At 36.3% G+C, this 23,850-nt stretch overlaps 1 protein-coding gene across 4 annotated transcripts; it reads right to left on the bottom strand.

The window, feature by feature from the left end:
- Positions 1 to 264: 264 nt before the first annotated feature.
- LOC125661677 (uncharacterized) lies at positions 265 to 23,499 on the bottom strand. Of its 4 annotated transcripts, XM_056146152.1 has the most exons (7): positions 23,348 to 23,431; positions 22,682 to 22,808; positions 14,480 to 15,090; positions 13,846 to 14,043; positions 13,765 to 13,803; positions 13,518 to 13,559; positions 265 to 2,985 (listed from the first exon to the last, which is right to left on the bottom strand). In XM_056146152.1, the coding sequence occupies exons 2-7, from the start codon at positions 22,696 to 22,698 to the stop codon at positions 566 to 568; spliced, it is 3,327 nt and encodes a 1,108-aa protein (XP_056002127.1). In that variant the 5' UTR covers positions 22,699 to 22,808; positions 23,348 to 23,431; the 3' UTR covers positions 265 to 565. The 4 variants fall into 4 exon arrangements, with proteins under 4 accessions (XP_056002127.1, XP_048749731.2, XP_048749732.2 ...); XM_048893774.2 differs by lacking the exon at positions 22,682 to 22,808 and adding an exon at positions 19,754 to 19,792 and having other exon boundaries at positions 13,765 to 14,043; positions 23,348 to 23,436; XM_048893775.2 differs by having other exon boundaries at positions 13,765 to 14,043; positions 23,348 to 23,432.
- Positions 23,500 to 23,850: the final 351 nt, after the last annotated feature.

Here is a 23,850-nt window from a genome sequence, read left to right on the forward strand (position 1 = left end):
AATATCCACATTATCATTGAGGTATTGAAATTTAATATGTCAGACACCCAGTCACATGATTACGATCCAATTCTGTATTAGTGGCAAAACAGCAAAGATAATCAGTAAATTACAAAATATTCTTTTGACTTCCTTTGAAAAGCAAAATACTCATTGATTTGAAAATCAGGGGGTAAATACTCTTTGTGGTGAAAAAAATCATCTGGAGCTCTGCTGTTCGGTTTTGCCATCATCCCTTTCATAATACTAAATTACGTACATGTATATTCAGACACATGATAAACCAACAAACTAAATTATAGACCTGTTCTCTGATTTATCACATTGTTGTTACATCATAATGATGATGAGGTACTGTTACACTTTATCTCCAAGGAAATATTTCACAATCATTTCAAAACTATACTTTTACCTCATTCATTATTTCGAATTCTATGTTTATTATTTCATTTTCCCGCTATTCCAACACTTTCTAAAGTCATGCTTATCCTCAAATTAGTGACTCCGATCGTTCTGGCTTTCATCACCTCGAATAATTACACTGTTGTTACACGTTTATACAGTGTTACTGTTTATCTCTGAGGAAATCCTTTATGTTCCGAAAGTCGCAATCATTTCCGAAATGCACGTTCACCCCAGAAATTATTTTTAATTTTACGTTTATCAAATTCGTTGTTCCATCAATCCACGGTCCTAGAAGTCTATTGTATTGAACCGTTTTGTCTTTCAAGTTTTCACCACTTTCGCGCGTGTCTGACAGAGACAGGTCTGAATCGCGTGGACGTACTCCCGCCTCCCATAATGTCCTCACCAGTTCCGGTCTACCCAGATACACGGCCACGTGTAATGTCGTGGGCAGTTGGCTGTTATTGCGGTGAAACACAATGTCTTTGTTGTGTTCAAGGAGAAGAGGTAAAATACCACCATAGTTATGCACCACAATATAATGCACAACATTGTTCCCAAACTCATCGATTTCCAAAGCAAGGTCGCTTTTTATTAGACATTGGTTTGCATTTTGTGTTGCAGTACATATGTTTATCACATTTTTGAAATCCTCTATTCCCGGGAATAAAACCCCACTAAAATAAAACCCTTTCGATAGTACAGATATATTATATACCAAAGCTACACCTTGACCGTATCGGAGACCGACAAGTGCTGCCTGTAACACTGAGTAACCTTCCTGCGTTCTCTCCCCTATATCCTGTCCGAGATCCACGAACCTCTGTAATAACGACGGCCGTCCAGCAAAGGCGGCTATGTGAGCACAGGACCAGCCTTCTTCTGACTTTGTGGGTTTGTGGATCGCCAGTATCGTGTCTACAGCAGTTTCCCATCCGTAAGTGACACAGTAATGGAGAACATTGTAATCCAAAAAAAGAAGATAATGTAAATCTTTATACTTGGAAATATACTGAACGAGGGTTATTACCTCATTTCTTTGTCTCAAACCAATCAGCATTTTCAATTGATCACGAAGTTGTTCACAGGTAATCCTATACTTCGCTTCATGTGTCTGTTTAACAGATGACTGGAGGAGTGGGACACGGGGAGTGGAGAGCTGCGCTTCTGGTAATTCTGATGTACAAATATTCTTAGGTGAATCTTCAGATTGAGATTGTGTTAGAATTGAATGATGAGGGCCAAAATGCTCCAACATTTTTTTTTTCAGAACATCCCTTGTATCATAATAAAAAACGCACATAGACCATACAGGTATATTTGCCCAGACAAAAGAAAATACGGATGATAATCTGACAGACATTTCCCGGTTACATAAAACAGACACGAAGTCAGAATCAGAACATGCCGGGTGAAGTAATACGTTCATGGCAACCTGCGCGACCTCGTCACCGTCATCACCACGTAGTAACTTCTGAGCCAGATCTTCATAGTAACGTTCATGGATCTTCAAGACCACTTCCTCGGGTTTGGACTCGTAGTTCTGAGTACGAATCAGTTCATTTACTTTCCGCAAACTACACCTCTTAATTACAATATCTGGTGCCAGTTGTCCAAAAGAGACCAATACAGCTTCTGAAATGGTTTCATGCGAGAACTTGTATTCTTGTTTTGTTGGTTCTGACAGGTACAATCCGATCAAGTCCTCAATAGCATCTTTAATATCAATTTCAGATGTATAGGAGATTTTGACTTTTTCACAGATAGTCTTAAACAATTCTTCGACCCTCTTGACATCGATACTTCCATGTATCAATACATAACAGAGAACACAATATGCCAGCTTTTCACAATCTTTAGATTTCGACTTTCGCATTTTTTCTATTGTAGCAAACAGTGTTTCATTGGGACGTTTAAAGTAGGACGGACCAAGCCGGAAAAATTCAGGCTTGGAGAAAAACTGAAAACATGTCAACGGGAATCCGTAATATGGATCTGAATGTATTATCTCATGTGTTTCAGAATACGATAGTTTATATGCAGCACCTAAGACGTTACTGTTCGTATAAGCCTCTAATATGTTTGCCTTGTCTTGGAGTGTTAGGCTATGTTCTGAAGAGAGGTCAATGATATATCGTTCGTCAAGAATTTTATGCAAGCTATGTATTTTCCCTTCATCTAGTATGTTTCTTCTGAGTCCAATCATCACCATAACATTTCCTTTCTCTGCGCAAGAATATATTTTATCGAGTATAACCTTCCACTTTTCAAACACATGCGTATCTAGGTTCGTTGCTCCAATGAAATCATCAAGATAGGCAATATATCGATCATTGGGATTGACAACTTTTTCCCACTGTTCCGGGAAGTTTATTAGAACGGGTTTGTACGGTGATTCTGATGACTCGTCAGAGAGTTCACACATGACTTGATAGGCGGTGGTTGTCTTCCCAGTCCCTCCTTTCCCGGTCAGAATGGCGATGTGGTCATCTTGGAGTTTGTTTATAGTGGCCTGTACAGCTGATGTCCTTACATACACTTCACTGGATTTTTGTTCATTCAAAACAGCTGAAGTATTATCTGAAATTAAAACGAAACTTACAGGTACATGTATGGTTCTACCAATATATACATGTACACGCTGGTAGGGAATGCATATGCATCATTCAATTATTTCACGTATATCGGTATAGAGTAGACCCTAAATCAAGCAACAAATATATAGCTCCAACTCAGAGGACACCAGAGATTGTGTATTTGATGCATGAAAGGCATATGACGTAATCACACAGGTAACTTCACTATACAGAATGTTCATCGATCACAAAGTTCACCTGAGCCAACTTGTTTTACATATGAACTTCTACTTTCAATCCCCAGGAATTAGAACACCACCCTAGTTCCAATATCAGTGTGTGGGTAAACTTCAATTTATAATACATGATGATACCTATTCTAGATAAACTTACAACTTTGAATCTACCTAAGAATACTAAGTGCATATTGATTTCACAACTTATAGACTGGTTGTACTTTAGAACTAAAAAAAAATCTATATACCATAAACAAGAGACCCATGCGCCACATCGCTCACCTGAGACACCTTGGCTCATATCTAAAGATTTTCCCTATGTATTTGCATATATAAAAAATATCCCTATTGTGGCTCAAACCTACTTAACGGTCATAGGAGACGGTTTTTAACAATACGTTTTCTCTCCATAATTATCAACTTTGTTTCATAGACCCCTCATAAAAATACTTTTTAAGATTAAAAACGATATTAACTCGAAGAAATTGAAGTGCAAAGGTAATCAGAATAGAAAATCGTTACCCGATTATCGTTCCTGATTTCCTGAATTTGTGACGTCATAAGAGATCACACACAGATTTGCGAATCAAAACAAAAGCACATCCATAGACGATTTATTCGCAACTGGAGGAGTTTTTGAATGGGGAACCATAGTTTGTATACAAGGATATCACTTTGAACTCATAATTAATACAAATGCCAGCCACATCTACGATTTTTTATCGACGGACGAACAAGAAGATCGATCAAGATCCTATTTATTCCGAATCGGTTGAAATAATTCTAACTGGTTAATGATAAATGTATAATAATTTCAGAGTACATTCTCTGATGACAATATACATTTATTGCATGATAGTGAGGGAGATATGGAGATTTATTCACCCAAGAAAAATCATATTCCCCGAGGGCAACGCCCGAGGGGAATATGATTTTTCTTGGGTGAATAAATCTTCATATCGCCAGAACATTCATGCAATAAATTGTTTATTATACCGAAACAAAGCAAGACTCAAAAGTTCATTTGAAATTGGAGTCTGCACATCTATATAGCTGAGATCGTCCTAACGGTAACACAGCGCCGTCAAAGTGTTACGGTAGAAGGTACAAACAACGAAATACAGTGATATGATAACCAGTTTTTGTATTTCCATTCTCTTTGACTGCTGATTTACTTGCTTGTTTTTGTATCAACCAAAACCATGCATTCAACTGTGTATCAGAGACCTGCATAATTTGTACCTTACGAACTATGAAAGTAGATTGAGTCGGACTTATTGTGACGTCACCATGCCCTTCGTCTACCTTGATGTTAAATTTATGGAAAATGCACGAGGCTGCCCAAGGGGTAGTTTCTGTGGAAACGAGGGGGTTATTTATATTCGGTCTTTCCTATAAATGACCCCCTCGTTTCCACAGAAACTACCCAAGGGGTAAATATAATAGGGAGATAGGATGTTCGAGAGGGAGATATAAGTTTTGTCATCCTTGGCATGTGACCGTCTATACCAATCAGATTACGCGTTACATAGAATTTTCACACTGAGGTATGATAATAAGAGAAATATAGATAGTTATTACTTGCGCTTTCTAACCCCATGCATTGACTGACAAAAAAGGTGGGCACCCCCTCATTCCCCTTTGGTTTTATGTGCCCAAGTTCCACCCTGACTCGGATATATTTTATAGCCAGATCGAAATTTCATTTACACACATCGTGAGCGCCGTGTTTTGAATTTATTTTCATAGAATTTTTACAAGTATCGCGTACATCTATTTTAGTTTAACAGGTGAATCTAATAAATATAAATGGCTTTAACATTCTTTTACAATAAAATTTGCGACATTAGGGCCTATATGAAGAATAATTTACCATCACATTAGCCTCTATAAGGGCTCTTTCTTGCGTATAATGGTTGGAACTGGAAGTCAGAGGAAGAACGAATTCTTCGTCTGGACCAGTTATTGAAGGAACTGTCGAAAAATCCGAATGTCCTGATTGTTTTTATAGGCCATGCGTTATGGACGAGTCACACAGACAACTTTAGGTAGCCAAAGAATTCTGGTGTGCAGTCAAGAAAAGCTAATTCAAACAGAATAAAACTTTCTAAACAATTTTGGAATATGTTGAGTCATCGTGGGGTGTGGAACGATGATCGGTTCATAAGCTGTACATGTACATAGCCAGAAAATCTGCGCAGTATGCAGGAACTCCCGTCGGAAACTGTGTGTTTGATTGTCACACATCAGGCATTCAAATGGATACAAGAAAACGTAGAAAAAAGAATAATCTGCCTAATTTATCAATGGCTAACGTTCTCATTTATGCAAAATTTCATCGAGCTTTAATTCTTACATGTTGATTCATTCAACCGACCGGTTGTTCAAAATCCTCGGCCTTTAACGTTATTTTTTGTTTAATTTTAATCAACGTGCAAATTAGTGCTTCATTTAAAGGGGAAAAAAGTCATCCCCCAACTCTTGCATGACCGTAAAAATTGGTTTATTTCACCTAATATAAAAACTTCTAATTTCAATATGCTCCACCATTTGCTTTGAACATTCTTTTTCAAACAGAAAAGAGGGGGTGGGGTTGGGGGGGGGGGGGGGGGGGTCGGGGTCTGATAATGCAACTTTCAACATTTAAAGTTAGACCTATTCATCTTCAATTTATTTACTTTGTATTCAGAGAGAAAAATTCTCATCAGAAAAGCTTCATATAACTATTTCCTAGTCAAATTTTATTTCTAAACAAATCAGATCATGTTTATAATACTAAATTATGAACATCTGTACTAGTCTACATGTAGTCTACCGTCATTATATATAGTCAACGTTTTGCAGGATTTTCTCGTCTTCGTCGTGCTTGCCGTTGGTTTGTAGCCTAGTCGAAAATAGTTAGAACTGCATCTGGTCGAAGATTTAAGTTCATAAACCCATTAGTTTTTGCCAAAGTAGAGGGAATACAATAACGAAACTGATCCTCATCAACCCCCGTAATCGCGTAATGATTGTCAAACAACTTCGAGTTCTCTGTGTTCTCGGTGTAGATTTCACACCCAAGTCTTTCTGAATGTTGGATCATTTAGACAAAAGTATATAGAAATACCTGACTTGCTACATTATAGTTGAATGTAAGCACATAGAACATTTTGACGGATAAAACCCGCAGTTGTTAGTATAAACAAATACACATTTGCGTCAGGCTGGTCTCTTTTGACGTCATCAAGCGAGGGAGATAAGTCATCTTACTATTTTGATACTTCACACCACAGCAACATGTGATGGTCTGTAGCGCCTGTTACCGTACGATTTTTTTCTGAATGACCTCTTTACATATGTTAAGTTATTAAAGAAGAACACATTTTCGTGCAAAACATTTTTTTTTAAATCGTCTCCTATGACCTTTAAGGGGACCATCATTATTACAAACTTGAATCTGTACTCTGTCATGAAGCTTTCATGTAAATGTAAACTTTTCTGGCTAGGTGATTCTTCAGAGCAAGATTTTTAATGATACTCCCTATACATTTGTATATGAAAACTTTGACCCCCCATCTTACCCCCGAGGACCATGTTTTTATCAACTTGAATCTCCACTATGTCAGGAAGTTTTCGTGCGATTCTTTGGCCCAATGGTTCAAAAGATTTTTTTAAAAAACAAATCTATTTATTGGTATGTAAAACTTTGATCCCATATTGTGGCCTCATCTTAGCCACATGGGTCACGAGCTTTAACAAACTTGAATTTGCACTATGTAAGGAAGCTTCCATGTAAATCTCAGCTTTTCTGGCTCAGTGGTTCTTGAGAAGAAGATTTTTAAAGATTCCCCCAATATTTTTGCATGTAAAACTTTGATCCACTAATGTGGTCCCATCCTACCCCCAGGGACCATGGTTTTAACAAACTTAAATCTGCACTATGTCAGAAAGCTTTTATGTAAATATCAGCTTTTCTGGCACCGTGGTTCTTGAGAAGATTTTTAAAGATTGTTCCTATATATTTCTATGTAAAACTTTGATCCCCTATTGTGGCCCCATCCTACCCTCGGGGTCCATGATTTTAACAAACCTGAATATGCACTATGTCAGGAAGCTTTCATGTGAATTTCCACTTTCCTGGCCCAGTATGTTTTAAGAAGATTTTTAAAGATTTTCCCTATATATTTCTATGTAAAAATTTGATCCCCTATTGTGGCCCCATCCTACCCTCGCGGTCCATGATTTTAACAAACTTGAATCTGCACTATGTCAGGAAGCTTTCATGTGAATTTCCACTTTCCTGGCCCAGTAGGTTTTAAGAAGATTTTTAAAGATTTTCCCTATATATTTCTATGCAAAACTTTGATCCCCTATCGTGGCCCCATCATACTCCCGAGGGACATGATTTTTTTTTATAGCATTTCAAAACATTTATAAACATACAAGACAACTTTCATCCTTGCATTCACACAGTTGGGAAAATTAATTTAAAACAACATGAGTAGCATTTTAAAGTAACAGCAATTACGTCATTTGAAAAATGAAGTTATTCAGAAAGACATTTCCATTTTGACCACCTTTTCAGAAAGACATTTGTGTTAAAAGGACTTTTTTCATGTGAATAGTATAACTGAAAATATGCTAAAATACAGTAAAATATCTCTATCTCGAAGTCCAAGGGACCTCGAAAAAACTTCGAGATATCCGGGGGTTCGAGTTATCCAAAATCGATCTTGGATATTTTTTTTTTTTGAGGTAGGATATTTGATGCATAATATGGGATTTACATTATAAACAAAAAACCCGTTGCCGTTTCTTATAGTTTAATACAAGTTGATAAATTAATATTGTGGAATTTCAAAGACAAACATTTCGGTTTTTTTAATATATATAAACATCCAATTGAATTCACAATGTGATGATCGTGCCTGTATGCTTACTTTAAGTTTGCTGATGTCCAGGCTCGACTGGGATGTAGTTTTTGCGTTGTAATGAAAGAACCTATCACGTAAGAAACAAACAAGACGGATTTTTTTTTAAAAACCAACTTTTAAATGTTTATTAAATAAATTTTCGTGTTTTCTCTGCACTAGTTTTAATGATGAAGCGTGTATTATTAAATGCGTTATCGTTATTAAGAGCATTACCTTCAAGCGTACTTCGACGATTTCGTGCGTTTATCCAACCAGGGACCTATATACTGGTATACTAGTATATAGGTCCCTGATCTAACCCACATGTTAATGATAGAGCGTGTGTCATTCAAAACACCATCCCTGGAATCGGGTGTGTTAATTCATAATTGGCGGTGAACTTTAGCCGTAAGGTTTGGTTTAATGTCAGATTTAAGCACTTCATAATAAGTAAAAGGTATCTTAACCTAATTGTTCATTGTAGATATGTTCAAACTTAATGAAATCAACATCTTTATCTAATACATCTGAGACTAAATGAAAACCTTTGTCATACAGTTTCTTGAAAGGGGTTGTTTTATTTTGTATCTTAATTTTATCATTGTACCATTAGGGTTCAAAAAGAATTTCATGCAAGTTTTTAAGTTGAACAATATTGATAAATTCAACAAAGTAAAGTTTCCTAATTTCTGGTAGAAAAAGCTTTTTGCCTAGCGTAGTCTGCTCCATATTGAAAGAGATGTGAGATATTACATTGTGTAATTTCTGAGAATAAGCTTGACCATGCTGATCCCGTGGGGATCCAGGTTAGAATAGGTCCTCAGCACCCCCTTGCTTGTCGTAAGAGGCGACTAAATGGGGTGGTCCTTCGGATGAGACCGCAAAAAACCGAGGTCCCGTGTCACAGCAGGTGTGGTACAATAAAGATCCCCCCTTCTCAATGGCCATAAACGCTGAGCATAGGCCTAAATTTTGAAGCCCTTCATCGGCAGTGGTGACGTCTCCATATGAGTGGAATATTCTCGAGCGGGACGTTATACAATATTCAATCAATCAATCAATAAATTGACCATGCTGAGTTTTAGATGAGCAATTGCCTTATCCAAGTTAATTGAAGAGATTTGATAAAGATGTCTAAATTTATCATTCTACATCCACCTCTACCCAAGTCCAATTGCATTGTTTTCCTTACTATCTTATCATGTTTTCCTCCCCAAATAAATTTTAAACAAGATTTTTCTAATTCTTTTATTCATAATGTGTTGGGTCCAGGGAGAGATAAGAAGAGGTGGGTAATCTTAGAGAGCAATAAGCTTTTTATAATTGTAATTTTACCAATTGGAGTAATATTTGTTTTTGACCATTGAGTAATTTCTATATGGATATTTGCCAATTTCTCATCAAAATTCAGCTGCTCTCCATCTTGTAAATCTGCTGTATATTTCATACCTAATATATTAAAAGGCTCTGTGGTCCATTGTATTCCAGAGTTGTTAATTCAAAGTAGAATAAGCTTTAAAACCTATTAAAATGGCCTTGGTCTTAGAAATGGTTGGCTTTAAACCAGAGAATTTTGAGGTCAAGGTCATATGGAGGTCATGAAGGTACCCGACAAATCGTCCCATGGTGATACACTCATGTGTCAAATATGGTATGCCTATGTCAAAGAACAAGGAAGTTATGGCCCGGTAACGAATCCATTGTAAAAAAAAAAAAAAAAAAACCTTTGATTTTGACCTTGACTGAGGTCAAGGGTCAAGGTCATATACAGATCATGAAGGTACTCGACACATCGTCTCATGGTGATCCAACTGTGTGCCAAATATGGTATGTCTATGTCAAAGAACAAAGAAGTTATGGCCCGGACACGAATTTGCACAGACAGACAGACAGACGGACGCACAGACAGAGTGATTCCTATATCCCCCCCCCCCCCTATAAAAATGTAAAAAGTTTACAGACAGACCGACGGACAATAGACAATCAGAAAAGTTCACTTGAGATTTCAACTCAGGTGAGCTAAAAATGAAAGAAATCTTTGCATAAACAAATGTGAACCAGCCCTTCTAAATCGAAGTAAGATCGTATTAGTATTCATATCAGAGAATATACTGTTCCCAAACTTATTTCATTTTTTTTTTCTATTTTCTAATTCTGAAGAAAAAATGAAGACTTTGGAGTTTATCATAATGCTTCTCAATTTAGTTGTTTCACGTCAGGAACTGCCAAAGAGGAAGACTAAGATGTTTGAGTTTGAAGTTTTAGGTGAAATGTCACAAACTTTGACATATATGCATGACATTTGCAATCGTAGCAGTTGGGTTTCATTATCGTAACATTCACATACACGTACTATCACGTGAACTCCATTTTGAAGGTCGTATCTCAAAGATCCGCGATTTTCAATTTTAATTCTTGGTAAAAGTAAAGTCACTACCTATGGACAAGAGGCCCATTTACCTCATTCCTCAACTGAGTCACCTTGACCCATATCTAAAGATTTTCCATATATATTCGCATGTAAAACTTTAGTCCCTATTCTAGCCAGCCCCCCCCCCCCCCCCACCCCCCCCCACCCCCCCCCCCCCCCCCCCCCCAATTTCAATTATTCTGGTCCAGTGTTTCTTGGGAAGATTTTTCAAGATTTTCCCCATATATTTGTATGTAAAACTTTTATCCCTATTGTGGCCCCATCCTACCCCTAGGGGTCATGATTATAACAAACTTAAATCTGCACAATGTCAGGAATCTTTCATGTAATATTAGCTTCTCTGGCCAGTGGATCTTGAGAAGATTTTTGAATGACCCCACCCTATTTTGTGTAATTATCTCCCCTTTAAAGGGAGTGTGGCCCTTCATTCAAATAAACTCAAAAGCCCTTCACCCAAGGGTACTTTGTGCCAAGTTTGGTTGAAATTTGGTTCGGAAGTTCTGGAGAAGAAAATGAAAATGTGAAAAGATTATGCCGATGACAGACAACGGACAAATTTTGATCAGAAAAGCTTGCTTGATCTTTTGGCTCAGGTGAACTAAAAAGGTCTTAGATTAAATGTGGCCCCGGGATAAACAAAAATCGCACCTGGGCCTTCCAATTGCAATCTAGAGTCCTCACCTCTAGGCTACCACCTCCGGTATTCCTATGTAAACTTCCAACTCCTACCGTGACCCTGCCGCTGGTACAGGGGTCATGGTATGGATGAAATTGAATCTACACTTCACGAGAATGTGCTCCTATCAATATAAACAATAGGGACATGGGCCACATCACTCATTTGAGTCACATTGGCCCATATTCAAAGATTTTCCCTATATATTCGCATGTAAAACATTTATCTCTATTGTGGCCCCATGAGTTTTACAAACCTGAATCTGCACTATCTCAGTAAGGTTTCATGTAAATATAAATTTCTTTGGCCTAATGGTTTTTGAGGAGAAAATTTTCTCTATATATTTGTATGCAAAATTTTGATTCCCTATCGTGGTACCATCCCACCCCTGGGAGTCATTATTTTGACAAATTTAAATCCGCTCTATGTCAGAAAGCTTTCATATGAATTCGTACTTTTCTGGCCCATTAGTTCTTGAGAAGATCTTTAAAGATTTTAGCTATATATTTAGATCTAAAATGATGATCCCCTATTGTGGCCCCATTCTACCCTCTGGGGCCATCATTTTAACAAATTGAATCTGCACTATGTCAGGAAGCCTTCATCTAAATTTGTTCTTTCCTTGCCAAGTTGTTCTTGAGAAGAAGATTTTCAAAGATTTTTCCTAATAGTATACATTTGTATGTAAAACTTTGATCCGCTATTATGGCCCCATCTTACCCCCGGGGGCCATAATTTTACCGAACTCGAATCTGCAATATATCAGGAAGATTTCATGTAAATTTCTACTTTCCTGGTCTAGTGGTTCTTGAGAGGAAGATTTTTAAAGATTTTCCCTATATATATGTGACTCGAGATAACTCGAAGTTCAAGAGACCTTGTTAAAATTTCGAGAAATCGAGAGATTGAAATTCAGAAATTGAAGGTCCGCCGGTATGGTTTAGATTTTACACTAACCGGAAATGTTTACCAACAAGATCATATGATATCGTTTTGACCTGTTCGGCAGGTAGTTAATTTGATATCAAAATAAAAACTCTTATTTTCCATTGATAAAAACATTTCAAAGTTTATGTATTTATTTGTTCTTTAATCATGCTTAGATAGGCATAAAAAACCAAGTTCCGATGACACTTTACTGTCGCAAACTAAACAGAGCACAATGTTAATATGTCGCTTTACCCAAAAACAAAAATTCTAACGAATGAGTAAACCGATGTTTTAGAGTAACTTTACACAAAAAACAAACTCGAGAAATTTAACAGTCTGTAGATCTCTAAATTATGTATTAAACTTACTCTCTCGTTGTCACGTCAATAAAAATTATAGATGTTATTCATAGTCGGAGTATATATAATTTTAATCATCACGACACAAAACCCCAGTGCAAGGTGTAAACTGATCAATTAGAGAATTATATACTCAAGTGTATCACCTCCACAAAGAAGCACGTGCGATGTTTCAACTATGGAAACACCTAATTACCCCTCAATAAAATCCAGGTAAGGTCCAAGCGGAAATTATTAAATGCTTGGGTAACGGTGGGTATACGCTACCACCACTTTGAGACATCGAGGGTGAAAAACAATGAAATATGTTTTACGGGACCCAACTTCACTTCGAGAGATCGAACGTTCGAGAGATCGATAGTAAATTTGCTTTGTTATATAGAGAAAAATTTCGGGACCATGATTTCACTTCGAGATCGAAGTTCGAACCATCTCGAGTCACCTGTATTTCTATGTAAAATTTTGATCCCCCTTGTGGCCCCATCCTACGACCGGGGGTGATGATTTTGATAAATTTGAATCTGCACTATGTCAGAAAGCTTTCATGTAAAGTTCAGCTCTCCTGGCTCAGTGATTTTTTAGAAGAGTATTTAAATGACCCCACCATATTTTTCAATTTTTGTGATTATCTCCCATTTGAAGGGGTCATGGTCCCCCATTTGATTAAACGTGAAATCTCTTCACCCAAGGATGCTTTTGGCCACGTTTGGTTGAAATTGGCCCAGTGGTTCTAGAGAAGAAGTCAAAAATGGGAAAAGTTTACAGACGACTGAGAACAGGCGATCAGAAAAGCTCACTTGGGCTTTCAGCTCAGGTGAGCTAAAAACTTAGTCCTCGTTGTGGTTCTTGAGAAAAATGAAAGAAAAAATCGTGAGATATTTACAAAGACAACAACGACGACAAGCAACGAATACATTTTGATCAGAAAAGCTCGGGTAAGAAATGTTGTTTTCTACACATACCTGTAAGCCCTTGCATAGAACATAATATGTACAGTAAACTAACTTACCAAGAATGTTGATTTTCTCTGAGTCCGAAACCTTCTCTGTCCCTGGAGAAATATGGAAGTAAATTTCTGTCACATCCAATGGACACATGTGGATAATGCAAATTCAGTATCAAAATAAAAGGAGGTACACACCAGTTTTCATTTTGACAGGATAAAATTACGAATTTCCTTTGTTGTTAGTAAAATAATTTACCTAAACTTTTCCAAAAATTACTCTCTACTTTATCTAAACTTTTCCATAACTTACTTAGTACTGCCTTCTCTAGATCAGATTTCAACCCAATGACTTGTCTTTGTAATTTTTGGTCTCGTCTTTGTAGTTTTTGGTCTTGTCTTTGTAGTTCCCCGCCTAGTCTTTTTAATTCCTTGCCTTGCTTTTGTACTTTCCCGCCTTGCTTTTGTAGTTCCCCGCCTTGTTTATGTAGCTCAAAATTCAGTTTCTCGTCTTGTCGTTGTACCTCAGACATCAAAATTTCTTGCTGCACCCCCTGCCTTTGTTGCTCTTTCTTCATGCCAATGGTAGTGTCTTTAAACACAATAAATGATATTTCAAAACTCTAAACTTTTTTCTTTTCTTTTCCCAATTTGTTTGTTTTTCATTCATGTATTGATGATTGTAAATAAAGTGCAAATATACAACATTGTCTCATTATCTGATACACATTTATAATTGATAGTACATGCCCTGGTAAAATATATAATAATATTCCACCTATACATGTACAATGGAAATAATTTATTATTTTTATATAAGTATACTTTATTTTTTTCTAGAACACTTCGTAAACTTTATCTTTATAATATGTTGATACCTGAAATAAGATAATCGGAAATGTTGATCCTGCAACAACGTAAACCAACATTTAATTATACCAAAATTCATTTCTGTCAATGTTGCAATATCGCCTCCTGTATCTATCCTGACATTCTTAAAAAACATTACAGAAATGAGAGAATGATACCTTTAACTTCTTGTATAGACTGATACTGTTCATCAATGATGTCCATATATTTCTTTTCCTGTTCAGGATCCATAGTGTCTGTTTTGATTTGGTTCGCAGCATCTGAATATCTTGAACATCCTCCGGGAAGACTCCCCTCAAGTTCACCAATTATAATTGTCAGATCCTGCCAGAGTGTATGGAACTCTGGATCAGGTAGAGATACACTGGGTGAGTGGCCACAATATTTGTTTCTTATTTCTCGAATTCGGTCAATATTCGCTGACAGACATCGGTCTAATGGATCTGGTGTTTTGCCCCATCCTTTTCTGTGAGACAATATACCCGATATATTTCTCAACAATATGTATAGTAAAGAGAGATCAAATTCAGTATATGTTCCATTAAAGTATCCTCCATTGGGATAAAGCAATGGTCTTTGAACTTTATTGAGAATGGGACTTAGTGTATTTTTCTTGTTTTGAAGAATGGGCGGAAACTGAATTTCTGTAACATGATTCCTGAGAAGGTCCCTGAAGAGGTCTGTACAGGGATCCACTACTAAACGAGAAACGCGGGCAGCGTGCGTGGTCTCTTTTGTCGACTTGTATTTGGAGCATGCCATCGTTACACTGAAATAGAACAGAAAACATGACGCAATAGTATAATAATTTTAGATTCTATCATTCAGTATTCTGTACGGCTGTTAATGCTGCTGATTATCAATGGGATTTTATTGGTAGAGATTATTTTAGTGTAACAATTTTAAAGTAATGTTATTGTTCTTTGCGCACTAGTGCCAGTAATGGTAGGGAAAAGACATTAATTTTGTAAGTAGGTTATAGGATCTGCTTATAATGAAATTTAGAAAAATAAACCATAATTTGCATCATGCATGTACATATATATCAAGACTAATATCAAAAACATCTACATGAGATGAAAATAGTTCTTGCTGTGGCCACCTTCGTCTCGACATTCAGATATTTTGACGATATTTTATGTAATAACAATACTCATGTATATATATATATATATATATATATATATATATATATATATAGACTTGCCTAGAAGGTCGAGCGGTCTAGTGCGCTGGTTGCATGCTGCTAGGAGATTTAGTTCCGCAGGTCGTGAGTTCAACCCCGGGTAAGGGCGGAAGTGGGTATCCAAAGAAAGTGAAATTTTCTGTGCTTTATTTTAAATATTTCTTCACTTAGGGCAGTTATGTTCATTTTAGAGTTCATTGCTATTTCCGTGCTTAATATATATATATATATATATATATTATCAATATTGATATAACAAGAGGTACTGTGAGCAATGCTCACTAAGAATACCCCCCGCTTACCCCAATCTCCCAAAGGGTGTTGTTAATAGGTATAAATTACCTCTTTCCAGAGTGTAAAAATATGGTATGCATTTGTAGAAGAAAATGGAAGATATAGTCCGAACACAAATCCATGGCATAAACCTATAATTTTGACCTTGAGATCAAAGGTCAAGGTCATAAAGAGGTCATAAATGTACATGACACATAGTCTCATGGTGATACACCCATGTCTTATGGTATGACTATGTCAAAACCCTATAATCAATTTTGACTTTGAGGTCAAAGTTCAAGGTCATATACAGGTCATGAAGGTACTCGACACATCGTCTCATGGTGATACACTCATGTGTCAAATATGGTATGCCTATGTCAAAGAACAAAGAAGTTATGGCCCAGACACGAATCCATTGTAAAAAACCTTTAATTTTGACCTTGAGGTCAAGGTCATATGGAGGTCATGAAGGTACATGACACATCGTCTCATGGTGATACACTCATGTGTCAAATATGGTATGCCTATGTCAAAGAACAAAGAAGTTATGGCCGGACACGAATCCATTGTAAAAACCTTTAATTTTGACCTTGAGGTCAAGGTCATATGGAGGTCATGAAGGTACATGACACATCGTCTAATGGTGATACACTCATGTGTCAAATATGGTATGCCTATGTCAAAGAACAAAGAAGTTATGGCCCGAACACGAATCCATTGTAAAAAACCTTTAATTTGGACCTTGAGGTGAAGGGTCAAGGTCATATGGAGGTCATGAAGGTACATGACACATCGTCTCATGGTGATACACTCATGTGTCAAATATGGTATGCCTATGTCAAAGAACAAAGAAGTTATGGCCCGGACACGAATCCATTGTAAAACAAGAGGCCCAAGGGCCTAGAATCGCTCTTCTGATAAATTGTACAACCCCACCATTTCTATTCTTAGCCTCTTAGTATTCTAAATCTTTAGTTAAATCCTAAGAATTAAAAAAAGTAGGTCAATGTGACCTACTTTTTGGTTTACACATTTTGAGAACCCAAGAAATATCAACTGACAAAGTTTGATGATTTTAAGCCAATTAGTATCTGAATATTGAAATATAGCTGTCAAATTCCAATCGTAGGTCATGGTGACCTACTTTTTGGTCAGCGAACTCCGAACATGCAAGACCCATCAACTGACAAAGTTTGATGACTGTAGGTCAAATAGTATCTGAAATATATAAATATAGCCGTCAAACTCCAAAAGTAGGTCAAGGTGACCTACTTTTTCGTCAACACCCTTCAAACATGCAAGACCCAACAACTGACAAAGTTTGATGACTAGGTCAAATAGTATCTGAATTATATAAATATAGCCGTCCAATTCCAAAAATAGGTCAAGGTGACCTACTTTTTGGTCAACACCCTTTGAACATGCAAGACGCATCAACTGACAAAGTTTGATGACTGTAGGTCAAATAGTATCTGAAATATATAAATATAGGTGTCCAATTCCAAAAGTAGGTCAAGTTGACCTACTTTTTGGTCGAAACCCTACGAACATGCAAGACCCATCAACTGACAAAGTTTGATGACTGTAGGTCAAATAGTATCTGAAATATATAAATATAGCCGTCAAATTCCAAAAGTAGGTCAAGGTGACCTACTTTTGGAAGACACACTCCGTTGACTCAAGATGCATCAACTGTCAAAGTTTGATGATTGTAGGTCAATTAGTGACTGAAATATATAAATATAACTGTCAAATGCCAAAAGTAGGTCACAGTGACCTACTTTTTGGTCGATACACCCCGAAGACTCAAGATGCATCAACTGACAAAGTTTGATGATTGTAGGTCAAATAGTGTCTGAAATATAGTAATTTAGCTGTCAAATACCAAAAGTAGGTCACGGTGACCTACTTTTTGGTCGACACAAACCGAAGACTGAAGATGCATCAACTGACAAAGTTTGATGATCCTAGGTTTTACAGTGCCCAAAATATGCATCTAAAATTGAAAATGTGAAATTTGAATATCTGCAAAATTAAAAAAGTAGGTCACTGTGACCTAGTTTTTTATAAATATGTTTCAAGGCCTCAAGATGCATCAACTTACAAGATTTGATGATTCTAAACCTCTCGGTATTTGAAATAACAACTTAAAATATATCTATAAATGATAAGCCATAAACTTCAGAAAGTAGGTCACGGTGACCTATTTTTCAGTTGACGCATTTCAAGGTCCCATGATCCACCAACTGACAACTTTTGATGATCATAGGCTTCAAAGTGTCCAAGATATGCATCAAAATTAATTTTAAAATAAATACCTGCAAAATTCAAAAAGTAGGTCACCGTGACCTACTTTTGAGACAACTTGACACAAGGTCCTAAGATGCATCAACTGTCAAAATTTGATGATCCTAGTCCTTATAATGACTAAAATATCTAAGATTTAAGGAATTTAAAAAAAATTTAAATTTAGGTCAACTTTGAAGTGACCTTGAGACCACGCCCTTTGCCCCAGGGTAATGCCTTGAACAATTTTTAATCTACAACATATCCTCATCCTTATGTGTAAGTTTGGTGATAATCTGCCCTGTGGTTCTTGAGAAGAAGATTTTTTAGCAACCACTACTTTTGTTTGTATTTTCCTGATTATCTCCCCTTGTTAAAGGGTCACATTCCTCTATTTAGTATGTATGAAAGCCCTTGGGCCAATGATACCCTGTAACAAATTTGAAAACAATTGGCTAAGGGGTTCTTGAGTTATAGCCCTTTTTCTAAAAAGTTTACGCACACCGCACAAATGGCCATAGCATTAGCTCTTTGAGCCTTTGGCTCAGAAGAGCTAAAAACCTTTAATTTTGACCTTGAGGTCAAGGGTCAAGGTCATATAGAGGTCATGAAGGTACTCGACACATCGTCTCATGGTGATCCACCTGTGTGCCAAATATGGTATGCCTAAGTCAAAGAACAAAGAAGTTATGGCCCAGACACGAATCTGCACAGACAGACAGACGGACGGACGGACAGACCGACAGAGTGATTCCTATATACCCCCCAGAACTTCGTTCAGGGGGTATAATTATCAATATGATATATAATTTTATTAAAAATGTATGTTTACTGTAAACAATGCAACTTCATGACAAACGAGATTGTTTCATTCCATCTTTAGATTTCATCCCTTTACATTACTACGGAAAATCAAAGAAATTATCCCACTATTCTAATTATATAAAACAAATGAACTTTATTATCTGTTGTAGAATACATATGTACTCGATCTTGATTATTGACGTATGTGACTAAGGCTAATTCAAGCCCCTGAAAGTTTTATTTCGTTCAAATAAATAGACTCTAAATTTTATATTAATAAATGTAATGGATATAGAATTACATGGGACAGGACTTAAAGGCAGATTTTGATAGCATTATATAAACAGGCTTATCTCAGCTCAGTAGTAAACAGTTAACGAACATTGCTTTGAAAACTTTCATTACTGTATTTTAGTATTTTTAATGATATAGATCTTTCTATAAATAAATTGTTAAATTTTTGTTGGACGTCAGTTGTGGGTTTCTTCTGACACATGATATTATTGAATACAAATGGAATGCACATATAGGGTATCATACAATAGAAATGGATATTATAGAATATAAAATATAAATCACGAATATAGAATGCTAACGAAAATTGGTACAAATACAAAGAAAAAACATACTGTAACAATACAAATGAAAACTTAAAATTACGGAATATCCGTCAAATAGAAAATATACAATACAATAGAAAATATACAATACCAATTGCCAACTATAGAATACAAATAAGTAAATCATACAATAGTTGGTATTATGCAACGATTCACACGCAATACTTAATCATTGTTTTTATTCGTAGCTTCAATATTACGGTATACAGGTTTCTTGCTATTATAAATATAAATACTTAATATGAAATAGAATTATATACCTTGATAGTTCTTTTAGACGTAAAATCAGCACTTTAGTGCTGCAAAGAAAATTCTGGTATTTTATGAGGACTCTATATTAAATGCAATACTCTAATTTCCTCTAGAATCCCAGTGCTGAACTGAAGCTGAAGTTTTTTTTTTTTACACTTTGTTTTGAGACTAACAGCAATAATTTGTCTAGTCTATGGTTTGTAGGTGTATCATACATGTATATAAACACTCATTCTCAATATAGGGGATAAAATAATGATGCTCTGTTCACAGGAGTCTGAAGTCTTATCAATTAAATTAAATAATAATCCAGGGGGGGGAGGTATCGAACCATAACAAGTCACGCATGATGAATTGACGTGTTACGTGCGGTTCTTTTCGAGGATTACAAACCAGGAAGATTTAATTTCGAAGGTTAACTGAAGAAATGATGGATTCACCTTTACCTCAAAACAAGTTTTGCATTTATATTTATCAAACAACAAATTACACACTGACCATTCAAACGTTTCGAATACTAGCAACAGGGGGAGATTTTTAAAAACAATATTTTTTCAACATTTTAATCAATATTCCACTTAATTCAAATGTGCTGATTTCAAAGTTAATAGGTATACTAAAATATATCTTTTCCCTGTATCACAGGCAAACCCGAGTACATGTACCCTCACATATTTCCATGAAGTTATTTTTCTGACTTGTGTAAATATTTGACCTCAAGTAATATTGGTGAAAATAGACCAAACAGAAGTTAACTTGATGCCTATTCTACCTCTTTGGGGTGTGCAAAATGTGAATATGACGTTATTTTATTGAAAATAAGTATCGATAGTGCTTCAAAACGCTAATAAACATATACCTATCCTCGGTCATTTTAGCTACCGGACGAGGAAAATGATAGTATTTCTGTATGAAATTCTACACAAATATCATTGTTTCAATTACATATGTATATCTTAATTGTTCTTTATCAATATCCTTGATATAAAAGATTATAAGATTGTACCAAAGTCACTAGTGAGGGCAAAACAAAGCAGTTATACATGCTGGGAAGTAGCATGCCAGTTGGTTCTGTGCCTTGCGAAAGATCATTTTCTGAGACGTCTTAAGAATTGGAATAAAGATGGGCTGGTCGGACTTAAATTGCTATGTTATTTACCCTTCACACAACCCCTCCACCCCCACCAGGGCTCTGTCCTGGACACCGCTTGTGGCCTCAGGCTGTCCTAAAAAAAACTTTTGTTTATGCCATGAGCGCCACCTACTGACGGTACAGTATCAATTTGCAAGGTGAAGTACAAAATTTAGGATAATTATATATATATATAAAATAAACATGACAATTTGATAACAGGAAACTTCATTGAATCACATATATCGGCGATTTATTGCGGACAATGAAGTATACATGATTTATTTTCCCTTTGTTTCCGTTTACAAATATTAGAGATATCGTTCTTGTAAATTATACCAACAGGTCAATCTCTACCCAGAGTTATCGTTCCTTACACTCACTTACACCTCTGTAGGACACAGACTACCAATTATTTTGCTATACATTCCTTTATAACATAAAAATTAATATAAAAAATTCCACCGCCTCAACTTACCTGAAACTTGGTACAGACTTAGAGCTATTCAAGTCCAAAAATATTTGTGAATGTCAGGAAAATCCACCGCACACAAGTCCTGTTATGACACCGCAAGTAACCCCTACCCTGCATATTTCCCTTTCCCTTTGAGAAGCAGATAAACAATGGCCTATTTACACCCTTCCTACTACACACTTAAGAGCAGAATTTCCCATTATTATAAGTTTTTAATTTTTTTCAGACCCTCTTCTTTCCATCTATGCCCTATAATAACACAAATCCACCCCACATACATCCCCAAGAATTTTTAAGAAAAAACCTCTATTTATAAACAGGCACTACTTGCGTGGTCAATGAAATAGGGGTAAAATTAGTAGTCTGTAACCTGTGAACGTCTCTAGGGTTTTACAAGATTTTTGTAAAATGACACGTATGCTCAAATAAAGTATGGTTTTAACTTCAGTTACAAAAATATACTTAAATAAATAAATATTGAGCAGATGTCAAGTCTTTTTGTGACACAAGAAGCATTGATTTGGGTTGAAACGTAGATATTGGGTAGTTCTATTGGCAGTATTGCACCAGGCCTATACATCGGTACATGAAGAATATATAGTAATGGGAAAAAATATACAAATATTTGCTTGCCCTACATTTTCCCTATATTTTATAAAATAGTTCTTAGTTTTATTAGCCGTAAAAAAAAAAAAAAGTGGATTTACACGTGGAATAACATTGCTTATTTTGAAACGTTAACAGAGGTGTAAGTGAGAGCAAGGAACGACAACTCTGGGTAGAGATTGCCAACAGGTAGAAAAAAATATTTTACCACATTCTCCGGACATGTATGTATTACCTCAGTGTTGTTTAAAGAAAAAGGAAGTTCGAATTATTTAAATATCACCGCAAAATCTGCGTATATGGCCGATTTCTGGTCTTGCTACTTATTTTCTCACTTCAAAATACCGACAAAATGTCATTTCGTACCACGTGCTTTCTTTGAACTCCCTACTTTCGTTTCACGTTAATACTTTCGTATTTAAATCTCGGGCTATATCATATAAAACGGTGAAAAGTGCCTAGGTGGCAGGGGACAGTTTCTTTGGTTTTGAAACATGTGGATAGGAGGTATATACCAAAGTCAGATTTTGACAGACTAATGAAAAATCACATTTCCCTTTTATGTCAATACTTGTATTTCATATTAGTGTAGTTAATAAATTATGACCCTAAATTACATGTAATCTATAATCCGCACCACCCCCACACTATCACAGTACCAAACATGGGGATTTAGACACTGTGCACAATCAAGAACCCTATCTGCCCTTCTCAAAAATCTACCTCTCATATGGGGCCATCCACCTTCCCTCACAGCTACAGACCTTTTGCTAGACCCTGCATGTTTTCACCGGAATTTCTTCAGCAACTGACCACGTGTCTTAGTTTCGTATTTGCACCCATCTATATGCTGGTGTATAGCAACATTTTTATTAAGCACTCAGCTACATTTGACATGCATCCTAAAATTATTGTATACATTTTTACACATGTAATATGTCACTTCAAATATGGGGTATTTCCATTTTTTGAAAAGTTGAACGGGCCTATAGTGCGAAACTGTCCCCTGATACCCTAGCGCAGTGAGGTCATTTTTTTGTGATTGAGGGAAATGTTGCCACCAGCGCCACCTACCGACGGCGCCCATTGCTACGGATACACATTGAACAGACAATGCATTGTGTAACAAACAGTCATTCCAACCCATTGTATATTGACATTGCTCCAATGACAAGTACTGTGCATGCAATTGTCAAGTTACATTTAACATTGAACGAATGGTGCATTGTTTTGTTACATTTACAGAGTTACTGGGGTGGAATATTGACCTCGCTGGTTTTACATACTAGCATAACTTCCTCATATCACACTATCTAAATCGAAAGTAAATTTATTCATAATTATTATTTTAAAAATCATTAGAATATTTTGTGTAATCATAAACGGTACCTTCTGTTACATGTTTATAACACATTTTCCTTCTTTTTCTATGATCGTCTCATCGTCTCAACCCTACCCTGGTGTTCGCTTGTGAACGTCCCTAGCCTCTGCGCAAGCGTGGATAAAGGTGACTCAGAACGCTATCTCTCTACTCCATCGGAACACGCTCGGCCTTTTAAAACAATTTGATCATCGTCATTTAAATATTTTCAGTGAATGGAGCCAAGGAATCAACAAAGAATTGAACAAATTAATCCACGGAAGGAAGGGTGTCCTTCTCAAGAAAGGTGCAGACATTTTGCAGGGATGCAACATTTTTAATGATTAAAGGAGATGTTCATTTTGAGGAGTCTGATTTATCTTATCTTAAATTGACTCTAACTCTTACTTTGTAAATTTGTATTTAAAATGGATACTTAGATTATAAAGACGGTGTGAGTGAGTTTCTTACCATTCCTCGATCATGACAATTGTGAGCTTCATCAATTGTTACACAACAGACATACTCCTGG

This window comes from Ostrea edulis, chromosome 8, assembly GCF_947568905.1.
Source record: "Ostrea edulis chromosome 8, xbOstEdul1.1, whole genome shotgun sequence".
In the NCBI taxonomy this organism is placed as follows: domain Eukaryota; kingdom Metazoa; phylum Mollusca; class Bivalvia; order Ostreida; family Ostreidae; genus Ostrea; species Ostrea edulis.